This window comes from Sphaerodactylus townsendi, linkage group LG06, assembly GCF_021028975.2.
Source record: "Sphaerodactylus townsendi isolate TG3544 linkage group LG06, MPM_Stown_v2.3, whole genome shotgun sequence".
Classification (NCBI taxonomy): Eukaryota; Metazoa; Chordata; class Lepidosauria; order Squamata; family Sphaerodactylidae; genus Sphaerodactylus; species Sphaerodactylus townsendi.
The window spans coordinates 47,566,886-47,594,065 of record NC_059430.1 but is presented as its reverse complement, the minus strand read 5'-3'; the positions used below and the strand labels follow the sequence as shown (position 1 = coordinate 47,594,065).

The 27,180-nt window shown below is 40.7% G+C and overlaps 1 protein-coding gene across 5 annotated transcripts in view; it reads right to left on the bottom strand.

Moving 5' to 3' along the window:
* Window positions 1–26,814, bottom strand: part of NR2C1 (nuclear receptor subfamily 2 group C member 1) — a 32,863-nt gene extending 6,049 nt beyond the window's left edge. Inside the window, exons 1-13 of one of the 5 annotated variants that reach the window (XM_048502369.1) lie at window positions 26,529–26,814; window positions 19,396–19,452; window positions 18,844–18,919; window positions 17,398–17,505; window positions 15,892–16,122; window positions 14,596–14,677; window positions 11,164–11,343; window positions 9,250–9,415; window positions 9,079–9,169; window positions 4,542–4,726; window positions 2,269–2,434; window positions 1,228–1,349; window positions 193–332 (exon numbers count right to left, since the gene is read on the bottom strand). In XM_048502369.1, the coding sequence (XP_048358326.1) occupies window positions 193–332; window positions 1,228–1,349; window positions 2,269–2,434; window positions 4,542–4,726; window positions 9,079–9,169; window positions 9,250–9,415; window positions 11,164–11,343; window positions 14,596–14,677; window positions 15,892–16,122; window positions 17,398–17,505; window positions 18,844–18,897 (1,525 nt within the window). In that variant the 5' untranslated portion in view covers window positions 18,898–18,919; window positions 19,396–19,452; window positions 26,529–26,814. The remainder of the gene's footprint in view (window positions 1–192; window positions 333–1,227; window positions 1,350–2,268; window positions 2,435–4,541; window positions 4,727–9,078; window positions 9,170–9,249; window positions 9,416–11,163; window positions 11,344–14,595; window positions 14,678–15,891; window positions 16,123–17,397; window positions 17,506–18,843; window positions 18,920–19,395; window positions 19,453–26,528) is intronic. The other 4 variants (XM_048502372.1, XM_048502374.1, XM_048502370.1 and 1 more) reach the window with 4 other exon arrangements.
* Window positions 26,815–27,180: the final 366 nt, after the last annotated feature.

Genomic DNA, 27,180 nt, shown 5'->3' with positions numbered 1-27,180 from the left:
TGTAGTTATATGTGATTTTACTGTTCTTTTACATTTTAGATATTGTGGCACAGTGGTAGCAGTAGAGGCCAGAGATGCATATTTAGAGATCACCTATCAACATTATATTTTTTATATAGCACTATTAACTAGGTCTTTAAGAGTGAACAATGACATCAAGCAAATTCTGATGCTTGTAAAAATGCATCTTACCTTGCTGTAAGCTACTGTGAAGGTGATTGACAAATGCAGTTAATATCGTTGCTACGTTCATTACTTGTGAACACTGTGCAAGACCAAGAGTAAAGAGTTCGTTCCAGCAAGCTTTCACTAAGGATATGCTGTTGTCTTGCCTATCAAAAAAGCACAAAATTATATGAATGAAAACTTAAATGGCCACACAATAGTGAACTCAACCGTTTCAATATACTCATAAGAATGCTTCACCAGGAAAATTACATTACTGGCATATACATGAACAGCATTAAATCCTTTACATGCAAGGATCTGAATGTTTAGTTAATCTGTTTATTTAATATAAGTGCCACTTTTGGCTCTGCTGACATTTCTCTACAAATATTTGAAACTTGCTGGAACCAAGCACATAGACTTGAACAATAAAAACACAACAATACTTTTTCTTCAGGCTTTCTATGGGGATTAAAGGGGATTAAATTAGATTTGTCTGGTTAAAAATATCCAATAGAGAAATTGCCCAGAGCTTCCAAGATGCTTTCCTCTATCTCAGATTCTCCACTGTGACTCTCACTGTACCACTGGGAGCAGACAATGAACCTGTAAATACTGGATATAGGGGATTGCTGAGAGAAGGCTCTTCCATTAAATCTTTTTTGTTGCAGCTATTCTTAACACATACTGAATCAAATTTAAGATCAATGTAAATGTGGGAATTTGAACATGAACTCCAGCCCTAGTTTGGCCAAGAAGCCACAGTGCTAACACCATGACTTGCTTGAACACTAGGAAAGTCAAGCTACTTTTTCTGAAACAATTTTTGACACTATTGACAATCTATAAACTGTAAAATATAGATAACACTGTGTTCTGGAAACATGCAGATCTTCTTATGTACATAAAATTAAAGGTATGTAGTGCAGATGCAATATAATATTTACACAAGATGAAACGTCTCAGTGTAAATATTTTGAACTGGAAGAACACATCCATAACTAAAAGGAATGTATTTCTGAAACATTAACTGCATCAAATAAAATTTTCAATACTCACCCTAGAGCTTGAAAGGAAGGAATGGACCGTGCCCAGTGCATAGATAAAAAGAGCAATCTAGATGCTGATTCACAAATATAATGAACATTCAGGTATTCAGGCATAGGAGACGGCATGGTGAGCTGCCACGAAAGAAGTGAATTATTGTCTAAAATTTTATTACAAATGTAATATTAAACAATGCAAATAAAATCATAAACATCCTACAATGAATTATTCACAATGTGGAATCTTATTTTGCAGTTCACCAAACCAGTCCTCAAAGCCACTACACTACCTAGTTTTATGAAGAGTAAAGCTACTTTTGATACCTTTGTTATTACCGTAAATACTCGTGTATAAGCCGACCAGTGTATAAGCCGAGGCACCTAATTTTACTGTCCAAACCTGGGAAAACTTATTGACTCCAGTATAAGCTGAGGGTGGGAAGCTGGGAGGCAGAGGGAGCTCCTTATTTGGGCAGTGACATCAGGGGGAGTCACTACCCAAATAAGGAGCTCCCTCTGCCTGCTGGGGTTTGATGAAGCCCAGCCAGACACCCAGCCAGGGTGCCTCGGGGTTCCCCCTTCACCCTCCGAGGAGGGCAGCAACAAGTGGCTTCCTGGGGCAGGGAAGCTGTCCCGCCCCCAACCCCAGCCTCCTTGTGATTAATAGAAAATGGTGACTTGAGTATAAGCCAAGGAGGCTTTTCTCAGCCTTTAAACAGGGCTGAAAAACTCGTCTTATACGCAAGTATATACGGTACATATCTGTTGTGTCTTTATTTTTTTCAACTTTATATTGAATTTTTGTTTTACAACCATTTATGCTAATATTTCCAAAGGATTTTGACAGACAGCAGGATTTAGGCATTTCATGTTTAAGAAACGTTCTCCTACTCAAACAGCAGTCAACATACATATTACCTGTTTGAGATCACACTTAAACATCAGTAATGAACAATCATTATTTCTTTAAAATTCATGTTACTGAGATTTTAAAAACATCTATTCAGAGGTCAAATGTAGTAATGGTTATAAAAAAAGATGTATTTTGAAGTACCCTGAAAGCTACATGGGCATCGCTGAGAAGTGGGCCCTCTATTTCAACAATATTCATGTTTGCTTCTTCACCAATGAGACGTGCACTGGCTTCCATACTTTCTGCAGAGCTCTGGCATGAAACACTTTCTCCAGGATTCAGTGCTTTTGCGAGAGTATCAAACGCTCTGAAACAAGTAATGGACAACTGTGAAAACTGTGGGAAGACATACAAAAGAAAAAGAAACTGAGTTTTTATCATTTAAATATAGAGGTTGAGGCTCTTCTACTTTTATTTCGCACAAAAGAGCTAGTCATACATCTAGAAATTGCATATAAATTAAAAAGGTAAAGGTAGTTCCCTGTGCAAGCACCAGGTCATTAATGACCCAGGAGGTGATGCCACATTGTGGGGTTTATTAGACCAACTATGTTTATGGATCCCTCATCCATCTTAATGGCGGCTTGACAGCAGAGCTCAGGCAAAGCTTAGCCCTTAAGCGCACAGCCATGGTGAGTATGGACCAACTATGGAAGTGCAAAGAGGTCTCAATCACCACCAAACAAAGACTGGTAACAGCCATCGTGTTCCCAATCATGACATATGGTTGTGAGACATGGACACTGACAAAAACAGATAGAAGAAAAGTGGGTGCCTTTGAGCTGTGGTGTTGGAGAAGACTTTTACAAATCCCATGGACAGCTGGAGTCACCAACAAAGCTGTCCTGGAGCGTATTAACCCAGAGATGTCCCCGGAGGGCACGATCACTAGACAGAAGCTGACCTACATCGGACATGTGATGAGGGCAAATTCACTGGAAAAAGAGATGCTACTTGGAATGGTCAGTGGTAAACAGAAGCGGGGTAGGCCAATGACTCGTTGGTTGGAAACCATTAAGAGGGACATGGGCATGAACATCAATCAATTGAAAAAAGTTGAGCCAAACAGGGAAGCATGTAGGGGACTGGTTTACAGAGTATCCAAGAGATTAAACAGATAAAGAAGAGATGTTTATGGGGTAATTTGCCATTGCCTTCCCCAGTTATCTACACTTTATCCCCAGCAAGTTGGGCACTCATTTTACTGACCTCAGAGGGATGAAAGGCCAAGTCAACCTTGAGCTGGCTATCCAAAACCAACTTCTATCAGGATCAAACTCTGTGCCTCAGGGCTCTTTTTATAAACCAAATCAAGAATGAGAATTGTAATTCATAGGAATGTCTTATCCTGAAGCACGAGTACTGTCTGTTTACTAGTATGAATGTAAGCGCACAAAGTTTGGGGGGCATGGACAGACATCATCACCATGCTGACAATTCTCACACTTCATAGCTTTTTTCTAATATCTTGACAAAAGCAAGAACAATGATGTATGCCCAGATTCTTGTCAGCTTTACAAAAAGATTTTAAAATTATATTCTTGCCAACACTCTTGATAAACATAGTGGGAAAATTTTTTTAGGTGCAGTTACAGTGGTGTTGAGAACATTCCTAGCTACATAAGAACATAAGAACAAGCCAGCTGGATCAGACCAAAGTCCATCTAGTCCAGCTCTCTGCTACTCGCAGTGGCCCACCAGGTGCCTTTGGGAGCTCACATGTAGGATGTGAACGCAATGGCCTTCTGCGGCTGTTGCTCCCGATCACCTGGTCTGTTAAGGCATTTGCAATCTCAGATCAAAGAGGATCAAGATTGGTAGCCATAAATCGACTTCTCCTCCATAAAGCTGTCCAAGCCCCCTTTAAAGCTATCCAGGTTAGTGGCCATCACCACCTCCTGTGGCAGCATATTCCAAACACCAATCACACGTTGCGTGAAGAAGTGTTTCCTTTTATTAGTCCTAATTCTTCCCCCCAGCATGTGGATTTCAAGCATTTTAACAAGGCTGTTGTCAAATGTTTCCAACAGCAAATGCCTTATGTAAATTGGACTTGGGGAGAATAAATTTCAGTTATTAGTAAAATTTCTTGGTAACTATTTGTTAGCAAGGAACAGGAATACAGTGCAATTCTATACAAGTGTGCATGGATTTTGTATTCTCCATCCTGACTTAACTGCTGTTTGGGAGCCTCTGATCCCAATTCAAGTAGAGATGGAAGGACACCTGTTCTAGTGTTAGACTACACATTTACACAGCAAACATCAGTGCATGATTAACTATGTACATGGTTTGAAAGCCACTGTGGAGTAATGGCTAAGTGAGTCCACTATCTGAAACAGACACTCAAATTCCCATTTTCCCATGTTTGTCCTCAGACCATCACTACAGTTTCAGATTCTACAGTTCTTTACCTTGAAACATCAGTATTTGCATGTTCATCTTGCTGCAGTTCAGACAATGATGCATCTCCATTGCTTAAACTTTCTATTACAGATAGGTCAGGACTACTTTGAGACATTTCTTTAGACTTGCTTAGACTTGCTAATGATGTTACCACATTTGCCAGTGTACTTAAATCTCCTTGACATGTCTCAATCTAAGAGAAAAAGATGCACAACATTTCAACTTCCTTTTACACTAAGCCGGTCAATGGAATCTACAGCACACAATTAAAGAACAAACACAGCCACAGCATAAACCATGAGATTTACCAAAAGCATCTGAAAGCCTGCACTAGGTTCTATTATTCTTAATTATTTCGTCTTACTATGTAGTGACACAGTGTTATGAATAATATTCTCAAAATTTAATGGTTGATCGTTTTTACAAGCTACAGAGAAAAATGTACAAGAAGCTACCAGAGTATTGCAAATAACTGATTAAAATGTCTTCATCTGCCCACACATTTTCTTTTAACTAACCCTGATCAATTTTTAAAAATTATTATTATTATTGTTATTGTTGTTGTTGTTTGATACAAAAACAGTTATCAGTGGCGTAATGCCCATTGGGCAAAGTGGAGGGTGCCAAATATGCAAGGTTCGTTTGTGGGGGGTGGGTGGGTGGGTTGTATTTTAGTGGGTTCTCTGTTTTTAGGGGGTGCAGTTTTTAGGCTAGCAGCACCAAAATTTAAGGGATGCTTCAGGAGGCTCTCCTGATGCTATCACCCGGGTTTGGTGAGGTTTGGTTGAGGGAATCCAAAGTTATGGACTCCCAAAGGGGGTGCCCCATCCCCCATTGTTTCCAATGGCAGCTAATAGGTGATGGGGGCTACACCTTCGAGGGTCAATAACTTTGGACACCCTGAACCAAAACTTCACCAAACCTGGGAGGTATCATCAAGAGAGTCTCTTACTGATACCACCCAGGTTTTGTGAAGTTTGGTCCAGGGGGTCAAAGCTATGGACTCCCAAAGGGGGTGCCCCATCCCCACTGTTTCCAATGGGAGCTAATAGAAGATGGGGGGTCACACTTTTGAGGGTCCATAACTTTGGACCACCTGAACCAAACTTCACCAAACCTGGGTGGTTTCATTAGGAGAGTCTCCTAAAGATACCCTGAAAGTTTGGTGCTGCTAGCTTAACAACTGCACCCCTGACAGCAGGTACCCCCTAAATTTCCCCAGATCTTCCTTTTAAATCCACCCCCCCCCCTTTGGCATGGATTTAAAAGGAGAATCTGGGAGCCCTAGTTTAAACACCATTGAAAATGATGCTGTTTGGGGGTGGATTCCAGCATCACTTGTTTAAACTAGGGAGCCCAGATTCTCCTTTTAAATCCACCTTAAAGGGAGAATCTGAGGTCCCCAGTTTAAATAACATTGAAAGTGATGCTGTTTCCCCCAATTGGGGGGACTGGATACAACACCATAAAATGGTTTCATAGCAGTAATTAAACATTTTGAAAGCATTTTGAAAATGTTTTTAAAAAATTATTTCTGCTGTGTGGCATGGCCTATTGCTGTGTTCAGATTTGTGAGTTGGGGAATTTTCTATAATGTGATGGTGACTTTGAAATGACCTGGTATAAAAAATCATTGTTTGGTCACAGTGGGAGAGGGCAGCTGCCCATGGGGGGGGGGGGGGCAAACTCCAGTTTGCCTAGTTACGCCACTGACAGTAATACACAGCAAAGATCAATATTATGGATTTTATTATTATTCCCCCCACCAAGCCCTTGGGGATGAGCGGTTTATCAAATGTTTATTATTATTATTGTTGTTGTTGTTATTAGTTGATTTCACAGCTGCCAGATCTTTATAACTGGTTGTTGGCCTTCATTACAATTGGAGCCTCACCCAGGGCCTAGGAAGTTTTATTTCATATACTGCCCAACCCCTGGAGGACTCTGTGCAGTAAAACCAAAAGGTAAAACAACACTGTACAACAAAATACAGAAACCCCATGACACATAGGCTTCGTGTGGGCGCGATAGAGGGATTGGTTTTTGTCGCCATCTGCTAACATGAGGTTCCCATTTTATATAGTAATATCTTGTTTTTATTGTTTTAATGTTTTTAACTATGATAGGTTTTAATGTGATTATATGTTTAAATTATTGTACTCTTTTTGTTGTTCACCGCCCTCAGCCCTTCAGGGGAGGGCGGTTTAAAAATTCAAAAAACAAACAAACAAACAAAAGTATATAGTGGAATTTTGATGTTCCTCCTCTAGATGTAGTTTAATACAGCTGCAACCAGGGGTGTAGCTTTATAAAACACTGCCTGGGGCTACCCTGAGCACCATGCCTCCCCAGTCTCAAATTCAAGGGTGAGGCTCACCCTGCCCTCAATCTCCACATGGAGATCGGGAACCGGCTGACCCCGCCCCCCCATCTCCACATGGAGTTGGGGAGTGGGGCCAGCGGGTGGCACCATACAATATCCATGTGGAGGCTAGGCTCAGACTGAGCACAGGGCGGCTGTTGATTCTAGATTTATATGGTTGGCTCTGCCCCCAAACTCCACAGGTTGGGGGTGGAGCCAACAGTATAAATCTAGAGTCAACAGTCTGCCTGTTCTCAGTCTGAACCTGGCTGAGGCTGAGGCCGAGGCCGAGGCCAGGCTTGGATGAAGCTCTGAGCTGCAGACTGCAAGTCCACAGATTAAAGCTGGACCCAAGCATTGCCTCAGCCAGGATGAAACAAGCCCCCCAATCTCCACATGGAGATCGGGGTGAAGCAACCCAGGTGGTCCCATTCCCCAGTTCCACGTAGAGATAGCTGCACCTGATTTCCACATTGAGATCAGGAACAGTGAGCTGCCGCCATTCAACCAGACTCCTGCACCGATCTCCCATGTGAAATTCTGAATGGGATGCATTTGCAAGAGAGGGGGGTGAGCCCTGAAATACGCCCCTAAGAAGTGGCACTCAGGGCTCAAGCTCCCCCCCCCCCCCGCCCCAGTTATGCCACTTGCTGTAACCACAGAGAACACCACTGGCTTTGTTCCAAGGGCAATATTCAACACATATCATATTCACAAGTTACTGAGATATACTGGTTGATGGGGGACACACCATGTAAAAAGAAGAGGTGAGATGGGTAAGGGAAGGAGAGATTCCCCTTTTTGTCTCTTTCTGGATCCCTCCACAAACACTGTATATATTTTCTAATGTTTTTACAGCTTTACAAATATCTGGTAAAATCTCCATGTGGGGGGCAGGCTCAGACTGAGCACAGGGAGGCTGTTGACTCTAGATTTATACTGTTTTTACAGGTTTGAATAACAGAAGCTTCACAAATATCTGGTAAAATATCTGGTAAAATCTCCACACTGTATATGTTTTCCAATTTTTTTACAGGTTTGAATAATAGCAGCTTTACAAAGATCTGGTAAAATTTATTCATTATCTAACACATCTTGAATCCTACGAAGCATGAATCCATGTTATTTAAACACGTACTAAATATAAAGAATGTTTAATAGAGGGCCTAAAACGCTGACTGGATGCTGATATAAATTGGCTAAAAATAAATAAATAAATTGAAATTAAATGTTGAAAAGACACAGATAATACCAGTGGGAAGGCAGAGATATTCAAGGACGTTGTGCTCCCCACCTTTGATGGAGTTCAGCTGACCATTCCTGACTCAGTTAAAAGCCTTGAGGTTATACTAAACCCAATGTTATTGCTGCAGAAGTGAGTTGATGCAGCTGCAAAAATAGCTTTCTTCTTACTCAGCCTAGCTCATAAATGGACTCTTACCATGATATGGCTGATCTGACCACCTGGATTCACATCACAGCAACATCAAGACTAGACAACTGTAACGCACTACACAAAATCAATTCAGAAACTGGTGCAGAACACCACAACTCGGCTATTATTGGGAGCCAGATGGAACACGCATATCACTTCCATTCTACAGTCACTCCACTGGCTGCTCATCAATTACTGGACTCAGTTTAAGGTACTGGCCATCACAAAGACTTTCATAGCCTTGGACCCTCATATCTGCAAGACCACCTTTCCTCCTATGCCTTGCCAGGAGAGATTTGCTCATCATCTGAGCAAGGATTTTGCAGGTGCCAACTTGCAAACAGGTAAAATCAACAACAGCCTATACATGTGCCTTCTCCATCATGATCCCCACCTTGTGGAATGGCCTGCCCAAGGAGGTCAGGAAGGCTCCCACTTTCATGACTTTATGCAAACTATTCAAAACTGAATTATTCAAGAGGGTTTTTCTACACAGACAACAGAATTGTACTGTACTAAATAATTCACAAAGTTACTTGGATAAATGATTAGGGACGATATTACTGCATTTAGCTTGCATCATTTTTCTACTTTTAGATTTCTGATTTGTGTTTCTCCAACCCAATCCCATTGTATAACTCACTGAATGTCCGATCATGTTGATTATGCTAACTCTACTCTGTGTTATCTGCCTGTCCAAGTGAGAAATGCAGACTATAAATAAATTCAAATAAAATAAATCTTATACCTTATCTGGAGTCATTAGAACTGCAGGCTCATTCTTTATTCCAGACTGATGAATGTTCACAAACATTCCAGACTCCAACATTCCTGTTGACCTGAAATAAAAAGAAACATTTTTTGCTGATTTCATCAAGAAAAGTTACAGAGCTATATAATCCCAGATAGCAATGCATACCTTGCTGTTTCACTGTCTGTGACAAAGGTTGGTGTTGCTGTTAGCGGGCTGCGCAAATCTTTCCGGATGTAAATCTTTTCTGTTGAAGCTGCACAATTTGAAGATTTTTCTCGTGACACTTCAACAGGTTTCCTCTCACATTGAACAGCTACAAAAGGGTGTGGAGCTATCAGTAATAATCCAAAATTCACACACAATTAGCTATGAAGCCTATATTTTCTAGAGAACTATCATGACTTTCAGTGGCTACTGGAAATTAATTTTTTCTTTTAAAAAGAAGACAGATTAAGCCTAACGAGATTAAACACAATGTTAATCTTTAATCTATGGTATGCATCTCATGGTATTTCCCCTCTGCGCACGAATTTCTCTTGCTGACCTTAACTATGATTAATCTGGCTCAGTTACCCAAACAACAACGCTAAGGAGGAATCTCAATTAGCATTAACCATGGCCAATGTTAGCTCACTGTAATACTTAACCATAGCTGAAGTGAAAACAATAAATATGAATGCATGAGAAGGGGAGGCTGAGCAACTTGCAATTTGCTATTTTACAACCTGGTCCTGGTCATTAGCCATGGTTGACTGATTGCCAGTGTTATGTCTGCTTGACCTTCTAATAGTTTAAATAGACAAAAAAAATGGCAGTAGTCTGCAAACTCGTCTGTCAAACAACTGCTTCATGCCTACTAAGGAACCTATTTGGGGGAAAGATTCTGGAGGATTTTCCAGGATGCTAAATGAATTCATACAAAAAGTATGTTGGGTCCTCCATCATCACCCTTCCACATAAACTTAATTCATCATTGAACATATCCAATGGTCCTCCTATCTGAGTGCACATTACTGAAGAAAAACAGTAGTAAGCAAGGAAGCTTGGTTACCACACAGGATTTTCTAACTGAGAAATCTCTGGTTAGCATCTGAAATATCCCAGGATTCTTTAAAAACCACTGTCCTGTAAGAAACTTTCATTTCTGGATTCAGAAATACCTGGAGATTTGAAGGTGGAACCTGGAAGAGTGGGGTCTAGGGAGGGGAGGAACTTTGGTAGGATATAATGCCATCCAGTCTACCTTCCAACCCAGCTATTTTCTCTTCCTTTTTTCTAGGAAAAGTTGAATAATTTTTTAAAAATAAATAAATAGTAAATAAGTAGTTTATATGTACACTGGAGATCCATTGTAATTTTCGGAGATCTCCAGGCCCCACCTGGAAGTTGGATCACTATTTGATACAGTTGTATTACTGTATCAAGTAGGAACACAGTCCAAGAGCTGTTTCAACAACCATGAAACCCCCTTCAGTGTAAAAGGAAGTCTGAATAATTTTTATGCAAAATAAGTTGCAAACCCCCTTCCCTGCCCAAACTCATACGTATGATATAAACATTCAACCTGATGAAGAGTTCTGGGAAACTCTACAGGTCATTTGGTTGGTCATACTAAAAAGTTTTATGTGGATTGTGTTCTATGTTTTTGGATTTTGTTCTATGTTTTAGAGCCACTTATGGCCATAAAGGCTCTGAAGTCTTACTATATAAGGCATTAATTCTCACACATTCTCACAGAAGAGTTCTTTAAAATGGGAACATTAAGTATCAGAAGTGAAGGAAGATCGATTTATTTAAAGAAAAGTTCAAGAAAGGCCTAAGAACTCTGGCATTACCACAGCTACTTCCAGAACATTACTCTCCTTTGCAAAACCGAATTATGGGGATATCCTCCCATGATACCATAAGAAACACTGCTGAAAATAAGCACTGCGTCCAGGGGGAAGCAATCATCCATCAGCCAGGATGCCCTCCTTTTGAATTCATACAGAAGTAATTTAAGCAAGACAGCACAAATCTCCTGACTCTTTCAACAATAACCCCCTTCCCCAATCCACTATGGTTAATGCTGATACTTACAATCTTGCTTCATTCCAAAAGCAATACATCTCTGTAGCCTACAGTACTGACATCTGTTTCTATGGTGTTTGTTAATCACACAGTCTTTTGCCCCTCGGCATGAATACACTAAATTCTTTCGTATGCTTCTTTTAAAGAATCCTTTGCATCCTTCACATGTTACTGCTCCATAATGTCGTCCTGATTGCGTAACAACAAAATACAACAATTACAATATAGCTGTTCTGTTTTGTAAGAACAAATATACCTCTCAATTAAACAGTAAAGAAAAGGGCACAATTCTCAAAACTGAAATCAAAGAATTTATAGCATAAACAAATTAGCTTTTCATGCTTAAAGTAAAACAAACACCTTCATTATTTAGGAAATAATATACAATTGTGTACACCTTCTCTACCTAAAGCTAAGAGGCCATGCTAACTAGTCAGTGGGGCCAATAAGAGTAACTTTACAGGTACAAACAAATACACTAGCCTAGTGTAAGTAGCGGGGTTCAATCCTGTTGTTAGCACTTACTCAAGTTCCTCCTGGTTTGCACAAAGATCCTCCCATTGTATGGCTTTCTTGATCTGTATTCTAGGGCCATGTTCAGAATTAGATAGAATTAGGTACTGCTTAATTGTGTATGCCACCTTAAGTGTCAGTGAGAAAGGGGGACTATAAATGAAGCAAAATAAAATGAGATAATAAACTTCCTCAAACTTTCTTGTACATCACAAAGGAAGCAAACACCAAGCCTTATTTCTTTCAAAACAGTTTGATTGTCAGCGCTGTTGCGCAGAACATTTAAAATAAAGTTTACAGTAAAAAACAACCACCAGATGATTTATAGTCCCATCATAAGTAGTCACACCTTCTCAAGTCCATTGAAGGCAATGGCTTAGATGAGTTTCACTAGGCTTAGGACTGCAATGTTATTGTATTTAGCTTGCTAATTAACAGCATCCTTCCATACAAGACAAACTGAAGATATCATGCTTCTCCTACTCACTAGGTCCTCCAGTCTTTAAATATCTATGTAAACATAATACACGGGACTAGACCAAGACAAGCAGAATTAGTACACTATAAACATATCCCAGGATCTACATGCTTTTTGCCTGATTCCAGTCACCCACAATATATTGTGTAGGTGGACAGGGCTTTCTATATCAACTTTATGGAATCATAACATATGCTGGAGGAAACATTTAACTTTCTATTTTCTATTTCAAGGAGATTTCACTAGGAATACACTGCGAGGCTTTCCAACAACTTGTGTATTCTATATTTCACATATCATAGCAGTTAAGAGTGTTAGTATCTTGGAGAACTAGGTTCAAATTCCCACGAGTGACTCGGAAGCTCACTGGGCAAAGGTGGAATTCAGCGGTGGCCTTGCCGGGCTAGGGCAGCAGCTGGGACACCTGGACTATCTCTAGAAGGGTCCCTGGCAGCCGCAGCCCTGCTGCACTCCGCTGGCGGCTGTGGCCCCGTCTCCTCCCTCGAGCTCCATCAGCCAGGGATACTGCCGACAGAGCTTGAGGAAGGGGGTGGAAGCAGCCAGTGGCAAGCTGCGTCCCCGTGGGCTGCTGTGGTCCCGCCTCCTCCCTCAAGCTCCATCAGTGGGGGCCAGGAGGTTGGAGCTCGGGGGGGGGGGGGCGGCAGCTGGTTCCAATTGAGGGGGGCACCTCCCCGCTCAACCAGAGCCAGTTGTTAAATTTTTTTAATTTAAAAAACTGTGTGATCTTGATCTAATCATGCTCTCTCAGCCTAACCTACTTCACAGGGTTGTTGGGAGGATATAATGATGTAAGCCACTTTAGGTCCCCTTTGGAGAGAAAAGTAGAGTATAAATGAAGCACAAACAAACAAATATGTTAAGGCCTATCGGATTTATATTATTGTACATATAGTTACGGAAGCATTTGATCAAGATGATTCCATTTAAAAGAACATTCTTATGTGGCAGAAAACCAAGATGGAGCACAGCAACAAAAGCACAATGCAGGACACGAATGCATAGACTTCAATTTCTTGTCTTCCTCCATATTTAATAGTACCAACAATTTTCTGAGTCCTCTCTTTAATTTGAAAAGCACATCACATTATGCTGATTTAAGAGAACTATAGATAAATCTATGGTGAAGACTGGAAGAGTGCAATGATTTTCAAAGGGAATAGTTACAAAATAATTACAACACAACCAGAACATTCAGTTAGTTGAACGGCCAGGATTTAAGTTATTTATTGTGGATGGGAATGCAATGGAGGTGATAATACATTTGCATACTTCTTGATTTTATGTACATTTTCATGGACATTTTTTTCATATTCATTATTAATATTCAACTAGATCTTAAGATTTGCTGCATCAGCACATAAATGATCACAGATTGAGAAATATTTAGAACACAATCCTAAGCAGATCTGCTCAGACCTATGCAATGGGGCTTACTGAAACTGAGATAGTAAGGCATCAGCTTTAATGTAGGCTATGGTAATACAGCAGCAGTCCAAGGATGTTATACAAATATTCAGAATGTGAGTACAACTCTGCCAACCAAAATGGTGGCCTATGATGAAGCTTTATGTTTCATTCACAGGCTTGTTCAGAGCAGCTGCTTCTCATATACAACAGCTGTTATAGCAATCTTTTTATAAACAAGTTTCCTTTAAAATGGTTAAATTTCTATAGTTAAGAAACACCCACTATGAAGGCATATGATAAAGAGAAAAGCATAAGAAAAAGAAACCCAGCACACCAGTTTTAAATAGAAAAGCAAGGAAAAACAAGGTTACTGTCAAAAAATCCACAATTTAAGTGTAAACAAACTAAAATGCTTGCTATTTTATGAGCTGAAAAGCAGATTTTTAAAAGGTTCTTTCACTGCCCACTTGCCAAAGTTCTTCTTTCTAACCTTCACCTATGCAGACATAAATATGTTGTACAAATAGTAATCACTAGCCATTTATGCTCATTTAAGGAAGCATCTACACGTAAGCTTAACATGTGTTTGCTTTTTTTCTTTCTTTTTCTTATAAATCGATCATGACTCATTTTGAGTCAAGTGACTCCATTTTACTCAATGGAGAAAATGAAGACCTGTGTGATATAAGACCTCTAAAACACAGGGGGGTGGGGGGGAACTGCACACAACTGTACTAGAGGGAATGAGAAATCAAAATGAAAGTGCATATTCATAATTTTTCTCACAAGATACAATACAAATCGACAGAAGAAAATGATGTTGGATAGCTGTCATAATTATCATGTTGGGTTAATCTTAACTGGAAATTGCTTCTGAAAACTTAGAAAAAATTAATTTGTGGGCAACAGAAATACACATACTTTCCTAGTTTAAAAATCCATTTGTTTTCAATAGTTGGTGACTTTATTCTTTAATACTAGTGACAAATAACTCAAAATTAAAGTACTACAAAGTTATTTACCTGATGCTTTATCTCCACAAACTACACAGAGGTCAATTACTTTATTTAGGCTTTGCTCTGTGGAAGAATTGTCTGTTAAAATCTGGAAAAAAGGAAGAAGAATTACTGTAATCTAGCTCTCACATTAACCAGCTCCTTCTCTTAAATACATAACTACTAACTAATGCCTGATGTACTAGAAAATACAAAGCATATTTCCTCCTAATGAAGGTTTAATTACACTTGCCAATTTTACACTTGCCAGTTTTAAAAAGAATCAGAAAATGTCTGGAATTGAATAAACTGAGAAGGAAAAACCTATAAAAAGACAAGCTACAAACTGAATCTCAGTTACTGGGACATTTCTAACATTGCTTTGGCTTTCCATGTTTATTTTCCCCACGGCTCATTAAATCATGCTGAACTGAATGGCTACTTCTGGGAATTTCTATTTAACAAAAATATATATTTGCTATGCAGAAAAATTAGGATCCCAAACATCCAGGTTGCTTTGCAAGAACAGTGTTGTCTTGCTGTGCTTTTTCTGATTCCACATGTCTTTGTCAGGATATAAATGCTAAAGACTAACTATGATGACTGGGGAAGAGACCCTAGAAAATTATTTTCTGCTGTAATTAGGACTTTTATTACAGGGACTTTGATTTACCCAGCACTAAGTCTTCAATATTTTGTAACTCATAAAATGACACTCCTTTCCCGGGTAACATACCCACAGCTTTTGATACTGCACATGCAACATGGCAGTCAGAAAAATCACAGCACCTATAACATCCAAGAAAATGTGTGCCAAATAGCCTCACACAACACTTTGAACTAGGTTACACTAACTGGTAGAACAGTAGTTTGAACATGTGTCTCCCCAATACCATGTCCATTATACTATACTGAAACTTTATGAATTGTATTATGTCCATTATGTCCATTATACCCAGAGCAGGACTGGTGAGAGCCAAGTTCAGACTCCTGCTCTACCAATCAGACTAGCAACTCACTGGATTGCTGTATGGATGAAAGCAAATCATGGAGGCAGGCAAATCATGAGCTTTCTGGAGGAACAGTGGAATAAATAAAGGAACCTCTCCCATTTTGTGAAACTTGTTTTATAGCATCCTTCCCTATTCAAGGTATGAATCACACATGTTCTTCAATATTTTGGTTTAAAAACAGGAGACTAGTTTCTTCCCTCCACGCAAATACCAAAGTTATCAGGCCACAGCTCACTTCGTACTACTGCTCACAAATCAGCACTAGCATGGCATAAAAGTAACCTAAACAAGGCCTAATAGTGGAAGTCACCTGAATGTGTTGTGCAGATACATCTGGAGATGTTAAAAAAAGCTGGTTGACTCCTGCAGGATCTGGAGTTGCTAGAAAAACTTTTCTTGGAGTGGCATCTTGCCTGGCAAGGATCACTCTGCTTGGGGCAGAACCATCATGATTTGTTAAAATGAACTGTTTGCCTGTTGCAGTCTGATCAAGTGCTGTAACAATCTGAATCTTCTGTCCAGTTTGCTGATCTGTGACAATCTGGTAACATATTTTAACTCAAGTTATTCCAGTAGTTAAGGGTGGAAATCAGTTAGCTTTTGCAAAAGGAAACTGGTATCCACATTTCACTCTTTAAAAAGCAAGTCTCACTTGTAGACCACAGAATAGCAGATCGTGTTAAAGATCATAGAATAGCAGATAATCCTTTTAAGTATGCACATATATTCAGAGGAACTTCAAGTGTATAAGTGGGACTTCTCCAACTGTGATGAGAAACAGACCTATAATGTTATTCCTGTTCTAAGTTGTTCCGGGCCTTTGGAGTGTCCAGCCGCTGATTGTGTGCCCCTCCCCCTCATATGCTTTGGGCCCATTACCATCTATGGGACCCATTCTCTCTCTCCCCTCCTGGGAGGGTCTAATAGGAATTGTTGCGGGCATTGTTGTTTATTATTTGCTGCATTTTAATTTAAATTATTTAAAGTCTACTATGTATCTGTAATTCTATGTTGTCCACCGCCCAAAGCCCTTCGGGGATTGGGCGGTATATAAGACTGATAAATAAATAGATAGATAGATAGATAGATAGATAGATAGATAGATAGATAGATAGATAGATAGATAGATAGATAGATAGATAGATAGATAGATAGATAGATAGATAGATAGATAGATAGATAGATAGATAGATAGATAGATAGAAATAATTCAGAATAATTTAGCAAGGCTACGTCCGTTTAAAGATTTTGCTGATCAACGATTTTACAATCAATGAGCATAACTACATGAAACAGCCTTGCTGCCATACTGAATATTTAGGCAAAGAAAAAGTGGGGGAGAAGCACTAATTCCATACAATACTAACTAGGCACTATTTAAAGCTAGAGCTGCAGTTAATTGATGTTGACATCTCAGAATGAATAAAGGTAAAGGAACAACTGTGTTGGTTACAGGATGCTGAACTCCCTCTTGTCTTGGTAGCAAGGTCAGACCTCAGAACAAATATTTTATAAATTGCTCTGAACCATCACATGGAAGTTTGAGTGGTGTGTACAATTTCATAATAATTTTTAATGTACAGTTTTACAGTATTTAACATTAATCCACTGAAGGTGTGGGAAAAACAAATTTGTGCTTTATCCAAGGTCACTGTCTTTGGGCAGTGGAAAAGTTATTCAAAAGCATGACTCAGAATGGATTACTCCGTTTGGCACTGAATTGACTCAAAAATCACTGCACACCTTATGGGTATCTTGATGCTTTTTTTGTTTGGTAAATTAGTTAAATGGTCAAAATATTTTGGATCCAATGTACCTGTATGCGCTGGGGCATGGTGAGACCTGTATCTGCTGGGACAATCTGAATTCTTTGAGCTGGCCCATCCATTAGTGTTTGTGTGACAGATCCTTGGGTGTGTGCTATCTAGAAGAGAAAAAATGTAAAACAACAACAACCCACACTTTGTTAGAACAAAATTTGGCCAATTTCAGCTATAACTTTGTTTTAAATGAAGCACAGAACAAACTAATTCAGAAAAGGGGGAAGGCTGAGAATCTAACAGAAATTTTTCCTTCCTGGAATAACTGTATGCTTTACATATTCATTCTGGAGATTTTTGAAGGCATAATCTCCATGCAATCCCAGCACAGATTCATTGATTTACGGCAGTGGTAACACAATATGCCAAACCTTAAATAACTATTAAGGTTAACTGACACAATACTTTCCAATAATTCACTCTTCCTCACAAGTTATTCCTGTGTCTAGATGCCTAAAAAATGAGTTATTGCCTGCAATTAGATAGAACACCATGACTCTAAAGAATCAAGTTCAATGGTACTGCATATTGTACCCATAGTATCCAGATATTGCATAGTATCCAGATATCTTCTTTCTAAGAACAATCCTTGGAAGGAACTAAACTGAGCCAGCGTGGGGTAGTGGTTAAGAGCGGTGGACTCTAATTGGAAAACCAGGTTTGATTCCCCACTCCTCCACATGACAGGTAGACTCTTAATCTGGTGAACTGGGTTTGTTTCACCAAGAAGCCTGCTGGGTAACCTTTGGTTAGTCACAGCTGAGAACTTTGTTAGCCCCATCTATCTCACAAGGTGTCTGTAGTGCAGAGAGGAAGGGAAAGGTGTTTTAAGCTGCCTTCAGCCTCCTTACAGGAGAGAAAGGCTGGATCTAAATTCAAACTCTTCTTCTGAATTTGATTTCCCCTGAAGAACACCTGTTATGTTTCCGTATCAGAGCATAATAAAATATCACATACTAGAGCTTTCTAGTCCCTCCAAACATAACTTGCATATTAAATTTAGAATCTGCAAGGAACAAATCACATTGTCCCTATTGCCAATACTTACATGGAATGTTTTACTTAGTTACTATTACTTTCTGCCAAATTCTAAATTTATCATTTGAATTCTTGAATGCCCATGCAAAAAACATTATATTTGTATAGTGTTGAACTACACATGTCAAGAACAGGTCATATATTCCTTGGAGTTTTTTCCCCCTTTCTTTTCTTGTTTATATTACCTCCATGAATGCTGAATATGTATTTTTTTCAGCTACTTCATTTTGTTTGTTTCTACTCTGTTGATTTTCTATTTTGATGCCTAATAAAAGTTTCTGATCTGATCAGGTCATATATTCTAAACTACAGACAAATAATTACTAGAGAGATTTTTATACTGAATTTTCAAATGTTACATATCATACTCATAACTTTTTATAAAAAGTCTTCAAAATAAGTACCTCCCCCATTTGCTGCTCAATAATCTGATGGGCCAGTTCCTCAATGGTTGACATGATCTTCAATCACCAGTGTTTCCTGTTAAAAAGAAGTAGAAACTTGTAAAATCAATGCCAATAGATTAGAAGGAAAACCAGAGCAAAAAATAGTAATCATGATTTCTCTGACAGTACAGTAATATCACTCAAACACAAACCTTAAAAATTGTGAAGTAAACCCATTCACAAGTAGCCACATCCCGTTTCACACAAACCAGCATGATGGCTACTGGGAGCAAGTAACTATAAACTTTTTTAGGATGAAAAGTAGCCTTTTTATTTTAGAAAATACTTCCACAGTATCAACACATCCAGAAGCCTCATTTCCTCCACTGTACAAAGAACAAATAAAAAAATATCTACAAAGCTATTCATTTTAAAGAAAGGGGAATCACTACCTGCAGGATGACATTAAGGAGTAGGCATTAAGGAGTAGGTTAAGGGTACAGTTTTGCATTTTTTAAAAGTCCAAATTCAGTTAAGATTATATTATATGTATGCTAACATTCTGCTTACCCAAGTTACCGGTGTTACATTCCATTTCCTGCATGCATAATTATTTTCTGGATGTGTCTGTGATAAAATATAAAGACAGACTATTTTAATTTCAAGAATTTTATTGTAAAAATTTTTTTATAGGTTGAAAATAAATTCCCAATTTTCCATTCCTGAAAGAAGTAACAGAGCATCAATTATGAAGATTTATAGAACAGTTGAAGTATCTGATATTTAGTGAGTGCCTTTATATAAAAAGATCATAACTATTAATTCATAAATCTTTATAATCTTTTAAAATATGATGCATTTTATTAATAAAATAGCACATCTGTACAAGCAGTAAATAGATCCAACACATTAAAAAAATATATACATGCAGGAAATGTTGTATTGGTTTAGTGTAGATGATATCCAGCTACTAACTGAACCCTTCAGTAGCAAGATTCTGCCATACAAAGTCCAATGTGAGACACTATTTTCTAACACAGATCTATATATTAATCAAATTCCTTCTTAACATATTGAACTCTGAACTTGGGCTTTCATTGCACCTAGCGGCGATGGGATCCACAGCCCAATCATATATTATTGCATTTTTTAATTATTATTATTGTAGATTTCACAGCTGTCAGATCTTTAGCTGGTTGTTGGCCTTCATTACAATTGGAGCCTCACCCAGAGGCCTAGAAAGTTGTAATGTATCGGTGTAGTATTTGTGCGGATCCCAGCAGGGCTGCCTTCTGAATTTTACAGATGTTAATTTTGTCAATTCGAAGATGTTTCAAGTGCTGCCCTGGTGTTTTTGGGATGGCGCCCAGCGTGCCGATTACCACTGGGACGACCTCAGCTGGTTTGTGCCATAGACGCTGAAGCTCGATTTTCAAATCACGGTATTATTATTATCATTAAATTTTGTTTAATATCACAGCTGCCAGTTCTTTAGCAGGTTGTTGGCCTTTCATTAAGATTCGAGCCTTACCCAGAGACCTAGGATATTGTAATGTAATAATGCAGTATTTGTGCAGATCCCAGCAGGGCTGCCTTTTGAATCTGACAGATGTTGATTTTGTCAATTTGAAGGTGTTTCAAGTGCAGCCCTGGTGTTTTTGGAATGGCGCTCAGGGTGCTGATTACCACTGGGACAACCTCAGCTGGTTTGTGCCACAGTCGTTGAATCTCGATCTTCAAAATCATAATATTTAGTGGCTTTCTTTTGTTATTTTTCATTGACCTTGCTGTCATTATTATTTACAACTTTTATATCCCACCTTTCTGTTGTAAACAGGCTGCCAAGAGCAGTGAACAATTTAAAACATACAAGATAAAATTACATTAAAAACCATTAAAATCAACTGTAGCCTGTTTCCTCTCCCTTTTAACAGGATGTTGCTCAAGAAGTTGACGATAGCCTGCACCTGGTCATCACATCAACCCTGCTCCTGTAAACACTTCTATTTGCTGTTACGACTAGGGTGGTGCAGGGTTGCCAAGTGCGCCCTACATCTCCTGCCCTGCAGGCCGCTCCACAGCTTTTTTCCACACTGCTCACGGGGCTTGGGGATGTAGGGGGAGAGCAAGCCGGGCTCCCAGCAGCCAGCCTCGTGCCAGGTGGCTGAGAAGCTTCTGAGCTGGTCCCTGGGTGTGGCTCAGAGTCCACTCGCAAAGACTCTGGTTGGTTCCTGTTGTGACCCCAGATCTGACCATTCAGAGAGCATCTCTTCCTGCAGTTCTACAGCTGCTCGCTGGAGGAGGAAAACCATGCCACCATATGGTTTCTCCTCAGAAGAGTCCTGGACCTGGACCTGGCTGAGCATGACACAAGTGTATGTCCAGCCACTACTTGAAGACTGTCAGACAGAGCAACTCACTATCTTTTCAGATGACCTTACCTAGAAGTTTCATGTAAATGTTAAAAGAGCAAAGAAGATGCCAATAAAGGTATCTGTATCTATCTCTGATGGCAATAACAGTGTGAATGTTGAAGAGTACAAAGGACAAGATGGAACTTTGCAGATCCTCATAGGTTGGCTCAACAGAAGTCCCCAGTACCATCTTCTGAAATTATCTTCCTAGTGGGACCAGAACCACCACAAAAATTGTGCTTCTCAATCCCAGTTCAGAAAAGTGATTCAGAAAGATACCATGAATGATGGTATTAAAAGCCTCCGAGGTTCAGGAAAAAGCAGAGTTACATTACCTCTGTCCGTCTCCCAGCATAAGTCTTCCACAAGGGCAATCAAGACTGTTTGAGTTCCATAATCAGGCCTAACCCCATATTAGAAATCATATAATCCAGGAAAGCTTGGAGTTGCCCAGGCATCCCCTGTTCAATCACCTAGCTCAAAAATGGAACATTTGAGACTAGCTGATAATTATTGAGGTCTCCTGGGTCAAGGGTAGGTTTCCTAAGAAGTGGATGAACCACTATCTGTTTCAAGATTGGGGCAATCAACTTCCCCCTTAAAGAAACATTATCTACTTCTTAAACCCAACCAGCCAGTCCCCTGGAAAACATAAGTTACCAGGAAAAGTGAGGATCATACAAGCAGTCACCTCCAGGCTAGACTACTGTAACTCACGAGGGGCTTACCTTTGGCCATGATTCGGAAATTGAAATTCGTGCATAATGCGGCAGCCAGGCTCCTTACAGGCACTGCAAGCAGAAGCCGGATTACTCCGGTCCTGTACCATCTGCACTGGCTGCCAATCGAGTACTGGGTCATGTTCAAGGTGTTAAGTTTTGGACTTTAAGGCCATTCACGGCCTTGGACCTGTTTACCTGAGGAACCGCCTCTCCCCATATTGCCCCACTAGGCCCTTCCATTCTTTGGAGGAGGACCTACTGTTGATCCCTAGCCCCAAAGCGATCAGGCTGGCCTCGAAAAGGGCCAGGGCTTTTACAGCCCTGGCCCCTACCTGATAGAACAGGCTCCTGAGGGAGATCAGGGCCCTGCGAGATCTGCAGAGTTTTCACAGGGCCTGTAAGACGGACCTGTTCCGCCAGGCATTTGGCCAGCCTGGCTGAGTACATTGTGCCTTTCCATCTGGCCTCCCAGGGGTATGAAGGGGAAGGGTGCTTGACACCATTGATTTTTTAATGGTTCCTGTTTTATAGATTATACATGGGGTATTTATATTGTGTTTTAACTTTATGTTCTGAGGCTTATGTTTTATTTGTTGTTCACTGCCCTAAGCCCTCCGGGGAAGGGCAGAGTGTGTGTGTGTGTGTGTGTGTGTGTATGTATGTGTATATATATGTATGTATGTATGTGTGTGTGTGTACACACACACACACACACACACACACACACACACACACACACACACACACACACACACACACACACACACACAAGAGAGATACAAGCATCCTGTTCACATTCTCCAACTGACTAAACTAAAAAGTATCCCAAACAACTGGACAAGGATGCACCATGGCACCATTCAACTTTGTCACTGTTAATATAGAGTCCAAGTTGGAGAGGATGCAAGAGATTTTTATCTGCAGAGTGCTGACCAAAATGGTCACAGAGGGCCATCAAGTAGTCAACTTTTCCCTGCAGGCCAGATCTCAACAGGCCTTCAACCACCTGGAACAGCTCTGCTGTCTTATGTTGTGCAGACACAATGGTGGTAGGAAATGTTTTTTCTTTGCCACCAACACTCCCATGAAGCATTCTTTTAAAGTAGGTTTTGCTTGTATTTTAGCAGATTTAGCCTCAGTTTTCCTCTACTGCCTCCTTTGTCTTTTTATCACCCATAGCCCCTAAATAAGCCAAAGAGCTCAACTACCTGAGAGAGGATACCCGGCAGTGACTGGGTCAACTGGGTATGTCCTTTCCTCATTCCACAGGGCACCCAGAACATCAACAGCAGCACCAATTATTTCAATGAAAAATCCCCTAGACCTAGAGCCACCAGAAAGCCATTTTGATCCATCTGGCTCTTTTCCTGAAGAGGTGTATGATGCATTATCGGAACAGATGACCAAACTGTCAGAAAAGAAAGTAGTAGTAGTATTGGGAGATTTCAATTCTCTGGATATTTGCTGGCAGTCAAACTCTTCCATGAGTCATTACTGATCCATGGGGTGACATCATATCCCGACGTTTACTAGGCAGACTATGTTTATGGGGTGATTTGCCAGTGCTTTTCCCAGTTGTCTACACTTTACCCTAGCAAGCTGGGTACTCATTTTGCCAACCCTGGAAGGCTGAGTCAACATTGAACTGGCTACCTGAAACAAACTTCCATCAGGATTGAACTCAGGTCTTGAGCAGAGTTTTGACTGTAGTACTGCAGCGTATCTTGCATACACTGTATACAAGCATACACTTGCATACAAGGCCCTAAAGTGACCTTGGTCATTTTCTAAAAAAACATTTGGCAGGGATCAGGAACAGTGTTGGTGGCTACCATGGCACTCATGAACCCCACACTGTTGATCTCTGCTTTAAACAAAACCCAAACCAACATAGGAGGCACTGCTATTGCTGCCATTTCTGTACAGTATTTACACCCCCCACACACAAAAAAAAAACAGCTATGCACAGGAAACAGTCATGTATCAATAAAGCAGCATGACGTTTCAGATCCAATTCACATCAATGAGTCATCAGCTAAATTAAAGTTTGAGATTATACTGCACATGTTGTCACAAAAAAATATCCAAATAAATATTACAATAAAAAGACATAGAGAACATCTTTATTATCACATTTTTTCCTTTGACATACATATATATATTTGATATTAGTGGAAGAAACTCAAAGACAGAACTGCAGACCACAAATGGAAAAGGTAACATCAGAAGCAGACCCTCATGTTCACTATGATTTTTATTCATAAAGCAACAAAGTAGATATTGAACTGAAAATATGTAGAAATGTCTGCAGGTTATTGTCACGATGACTGAGCACGTTATTCTGCAGTCCTTTAGGTTTCCAGTTAAGATACAATGGTGTGGTGGTTAAGAGCAGTGGACTCTAATCTGGAAACCTCGTTTAATTCCTCATTTCTCCATATGAGCGGCAAACTCTAATCTGGTGAACTGGATTTGTTTCCCCAATCCTAGACATGAAGCCTACTGGGTAACCTTGGGCTAGTCACAGTTCTCTCAGAACTCTCTCAGCCCCACCAACCTCAGAAGATGTCTGTTGTGGAGAAAGGAAGGAGCTTGTAAGCTGCTTTGAGACTCATTAGAGTTGATAATGATGTATAAATCCAAAACTCTTCTCCATATCAAGAAAATTTACCACAAATTAAGTTCAAAATGATATAGCAGACACATAGGACTACTAACAGCTCTGAAAGTGGTATGCTGAATGTGTTACCCTCTTTGGGATGAGGCTATAGTTGAGTAAAACTATCTCTAGCAAAAGAGCTGGGAAATAATTCTGCTTGAAATCCCTGAAGGCCAATTTCAGTCTAGAAGAGTGATTGATCTAATAATTCATGTACCGTGTTTCCCCGAATATAAGTCAGTGTCTTATATTAATTTTTGCTCCCAAAGATGTGCTATGTCTTATTTTCAGGGAGTGTCTTATTTTTCCTGTGTTCTGTTCGTCGGGCATGCTTCCAAACAAAAACTTTGCTACGTCTTACTTTCGGGGGATGCCTTATATTTCGCACTTCAGCAAAACCTCTACCATGTCTTATTTTTCGGGGATGTCTTATATTAGGGGAAACAGGGTATCAATATATTTTAAGAGAATTCTCTCTGGTCAGGTGTAGAGACTGTATGCCTCCAAAAGTAATTTCAGCATTAGAAAACCTCCAAAAGTACAGGAAACATTTCTTGTTCTCAAATTTCATTGTTTCCAGCTTTAATCTACAAGCGTTAAAACAACAGCACACTTGAGTTAGTTAAACTCACAGTATAATCATAAAAACACATTCCTGAGAAAAAGTGCCACTGACAAAACCTTAAGATAATTATCCTTTACAGCAGTGTGAAAGGAATCTAAACAAAGAGGAGGAATAATACACTTAGAGGAAAGTCAGTGTCAGCGTGCTCACCACCAACAGCAGTGCCTGTCTGTATACCTTCTCATTTAAATGAAAGACACTCCCTCAAGACAGCATTATAGCTTTAGTTAGGAGATGCTATTTTTATATTTACACATAGAAAAGCCAGCCACGATCTTTCCAAGATGCTCACATGGAGAACAAACTGGAAAAATCTCATTTACAGAGATACCTAAAGACTGGCTTCATCAAAATGAGGGAGAAGCACAACCCCATGAGCCATATTTAATAGCAAATTCTGTCAAATTTTAATTTTCCAGTTAATTAGTTGCAAACCTCAAACATGCATAAGTGCAAGTAAGAAGAATTACAGGGCAAGTCTTTAAATGTCACATTTCCCCCAAAAAACAGATATTCCTTTCGTATCGTACAGAATTCCACTTCCCAAAGATGTGATACACAGAGCGAAGAAAGGACAGGGCGCCTGCTCCGCTTTGCCAAACAGATGGTAGGAGCCAGACAACATATATCATAGCACACTCTTTTACACCATAGAAGGCAGGTCCAAATAACATGAACTTCAATCAACACCAAAATAAAATAAAAGTAAATGTATAGGGAGCAGGTGGGCGGGGGAGCATTCACCCCCACCAAATCACAGGAAATAACACGGGGGATGGGGGTTACCATACCCATAAATAAATAAATACAAAAACCAAAATAGAAGTTGACCCATCCTGGAGTGAAACATCCATCATCGGGAGATATCTGTCCCATTTAATCAAGAGACAGGCAGCGCAGTTAGCGCAGAGACCGACAGAGGCCTCACGAACCCGCTGTCACTGTGGCTCACACAAAATGGCTGCTGCGGTTGCCGAGAACCAGGCTGCGACACCCCCCCTCCCCCCGTCAAGGGGGCCTCAGGGCCCGCTCCTAGTCCACCGCCGTAGCGTATCCAGGCTGCAGCGAGGAAGAGGCCTCCATAAAAAAGCGGGCCCGGGGGCGCGGCCAGGATCCGGGGAGGGGAGAAACAAGCCTTTCCTGTGGGTGAAAGGTCAGGGGGGCGGCGGCGGTGGCTGCGGCAGCAGAAGCACGAGCTGCAGTTGCCGCCACCTGGGGAACGGCGCCCTTCATCTTCCGCATCAATATGCCCATGAGAAGGGAGATATAAAGGCACCACCAACCGAAGCTGCAGCGGCCGGGGAAGGCCTCACACGAAGTCAGCACAGCGCGAGAAGTCCTTCGGCCTCCGCCCCCCATCACCGCCTCCTTCCTGTACTCCTACCTGACAGGCGCAACGGCTGGGGGGGCGGGGGGGGGTTGTCGGTGGCAGTCCGGCTCTGAGGGGGTCAGAGTTCGTGACCCCGCCCCTTACGTTCGGTCCCGTCCCGTCTCGCGTGGCATTCCGCGTCCCCCCTCCCTTTTCCTCCGCAATCGCCGCCACCGCCACGGCTGCGCTTGCGCAAAGCGAGCCCCTCCGTGTGGAGGCGGAGCGAATGTCACAGCCGCGCAGACGGGAGGGGGAGGAGGCGCGCCTGATCGCTAAAGCGGCCTCCGCCTTAAGCACCGGGGGTGTGGGGGAGATTAAAAGTTGTTTTCCCCTCCCTCCCCACAAAGCCAGCCTTTAATTTGTCATTCCTCTCCTGTACTGTCAGATTTCACTTCTACTCCTCCTTGCCTCAAATCTCCTACCTACAGCCACTTTTCAGCCTTACTTTCAAGGCTCTCAGTGGCTTTTCTCCTTTGATACATCTCTCTACTCATGAGTTTTGCTCCTTCAAAGTGTGCCATCCTCAGCACTCTGAATGGCTCCTGCTCCCTGAAGCGACTACCAAG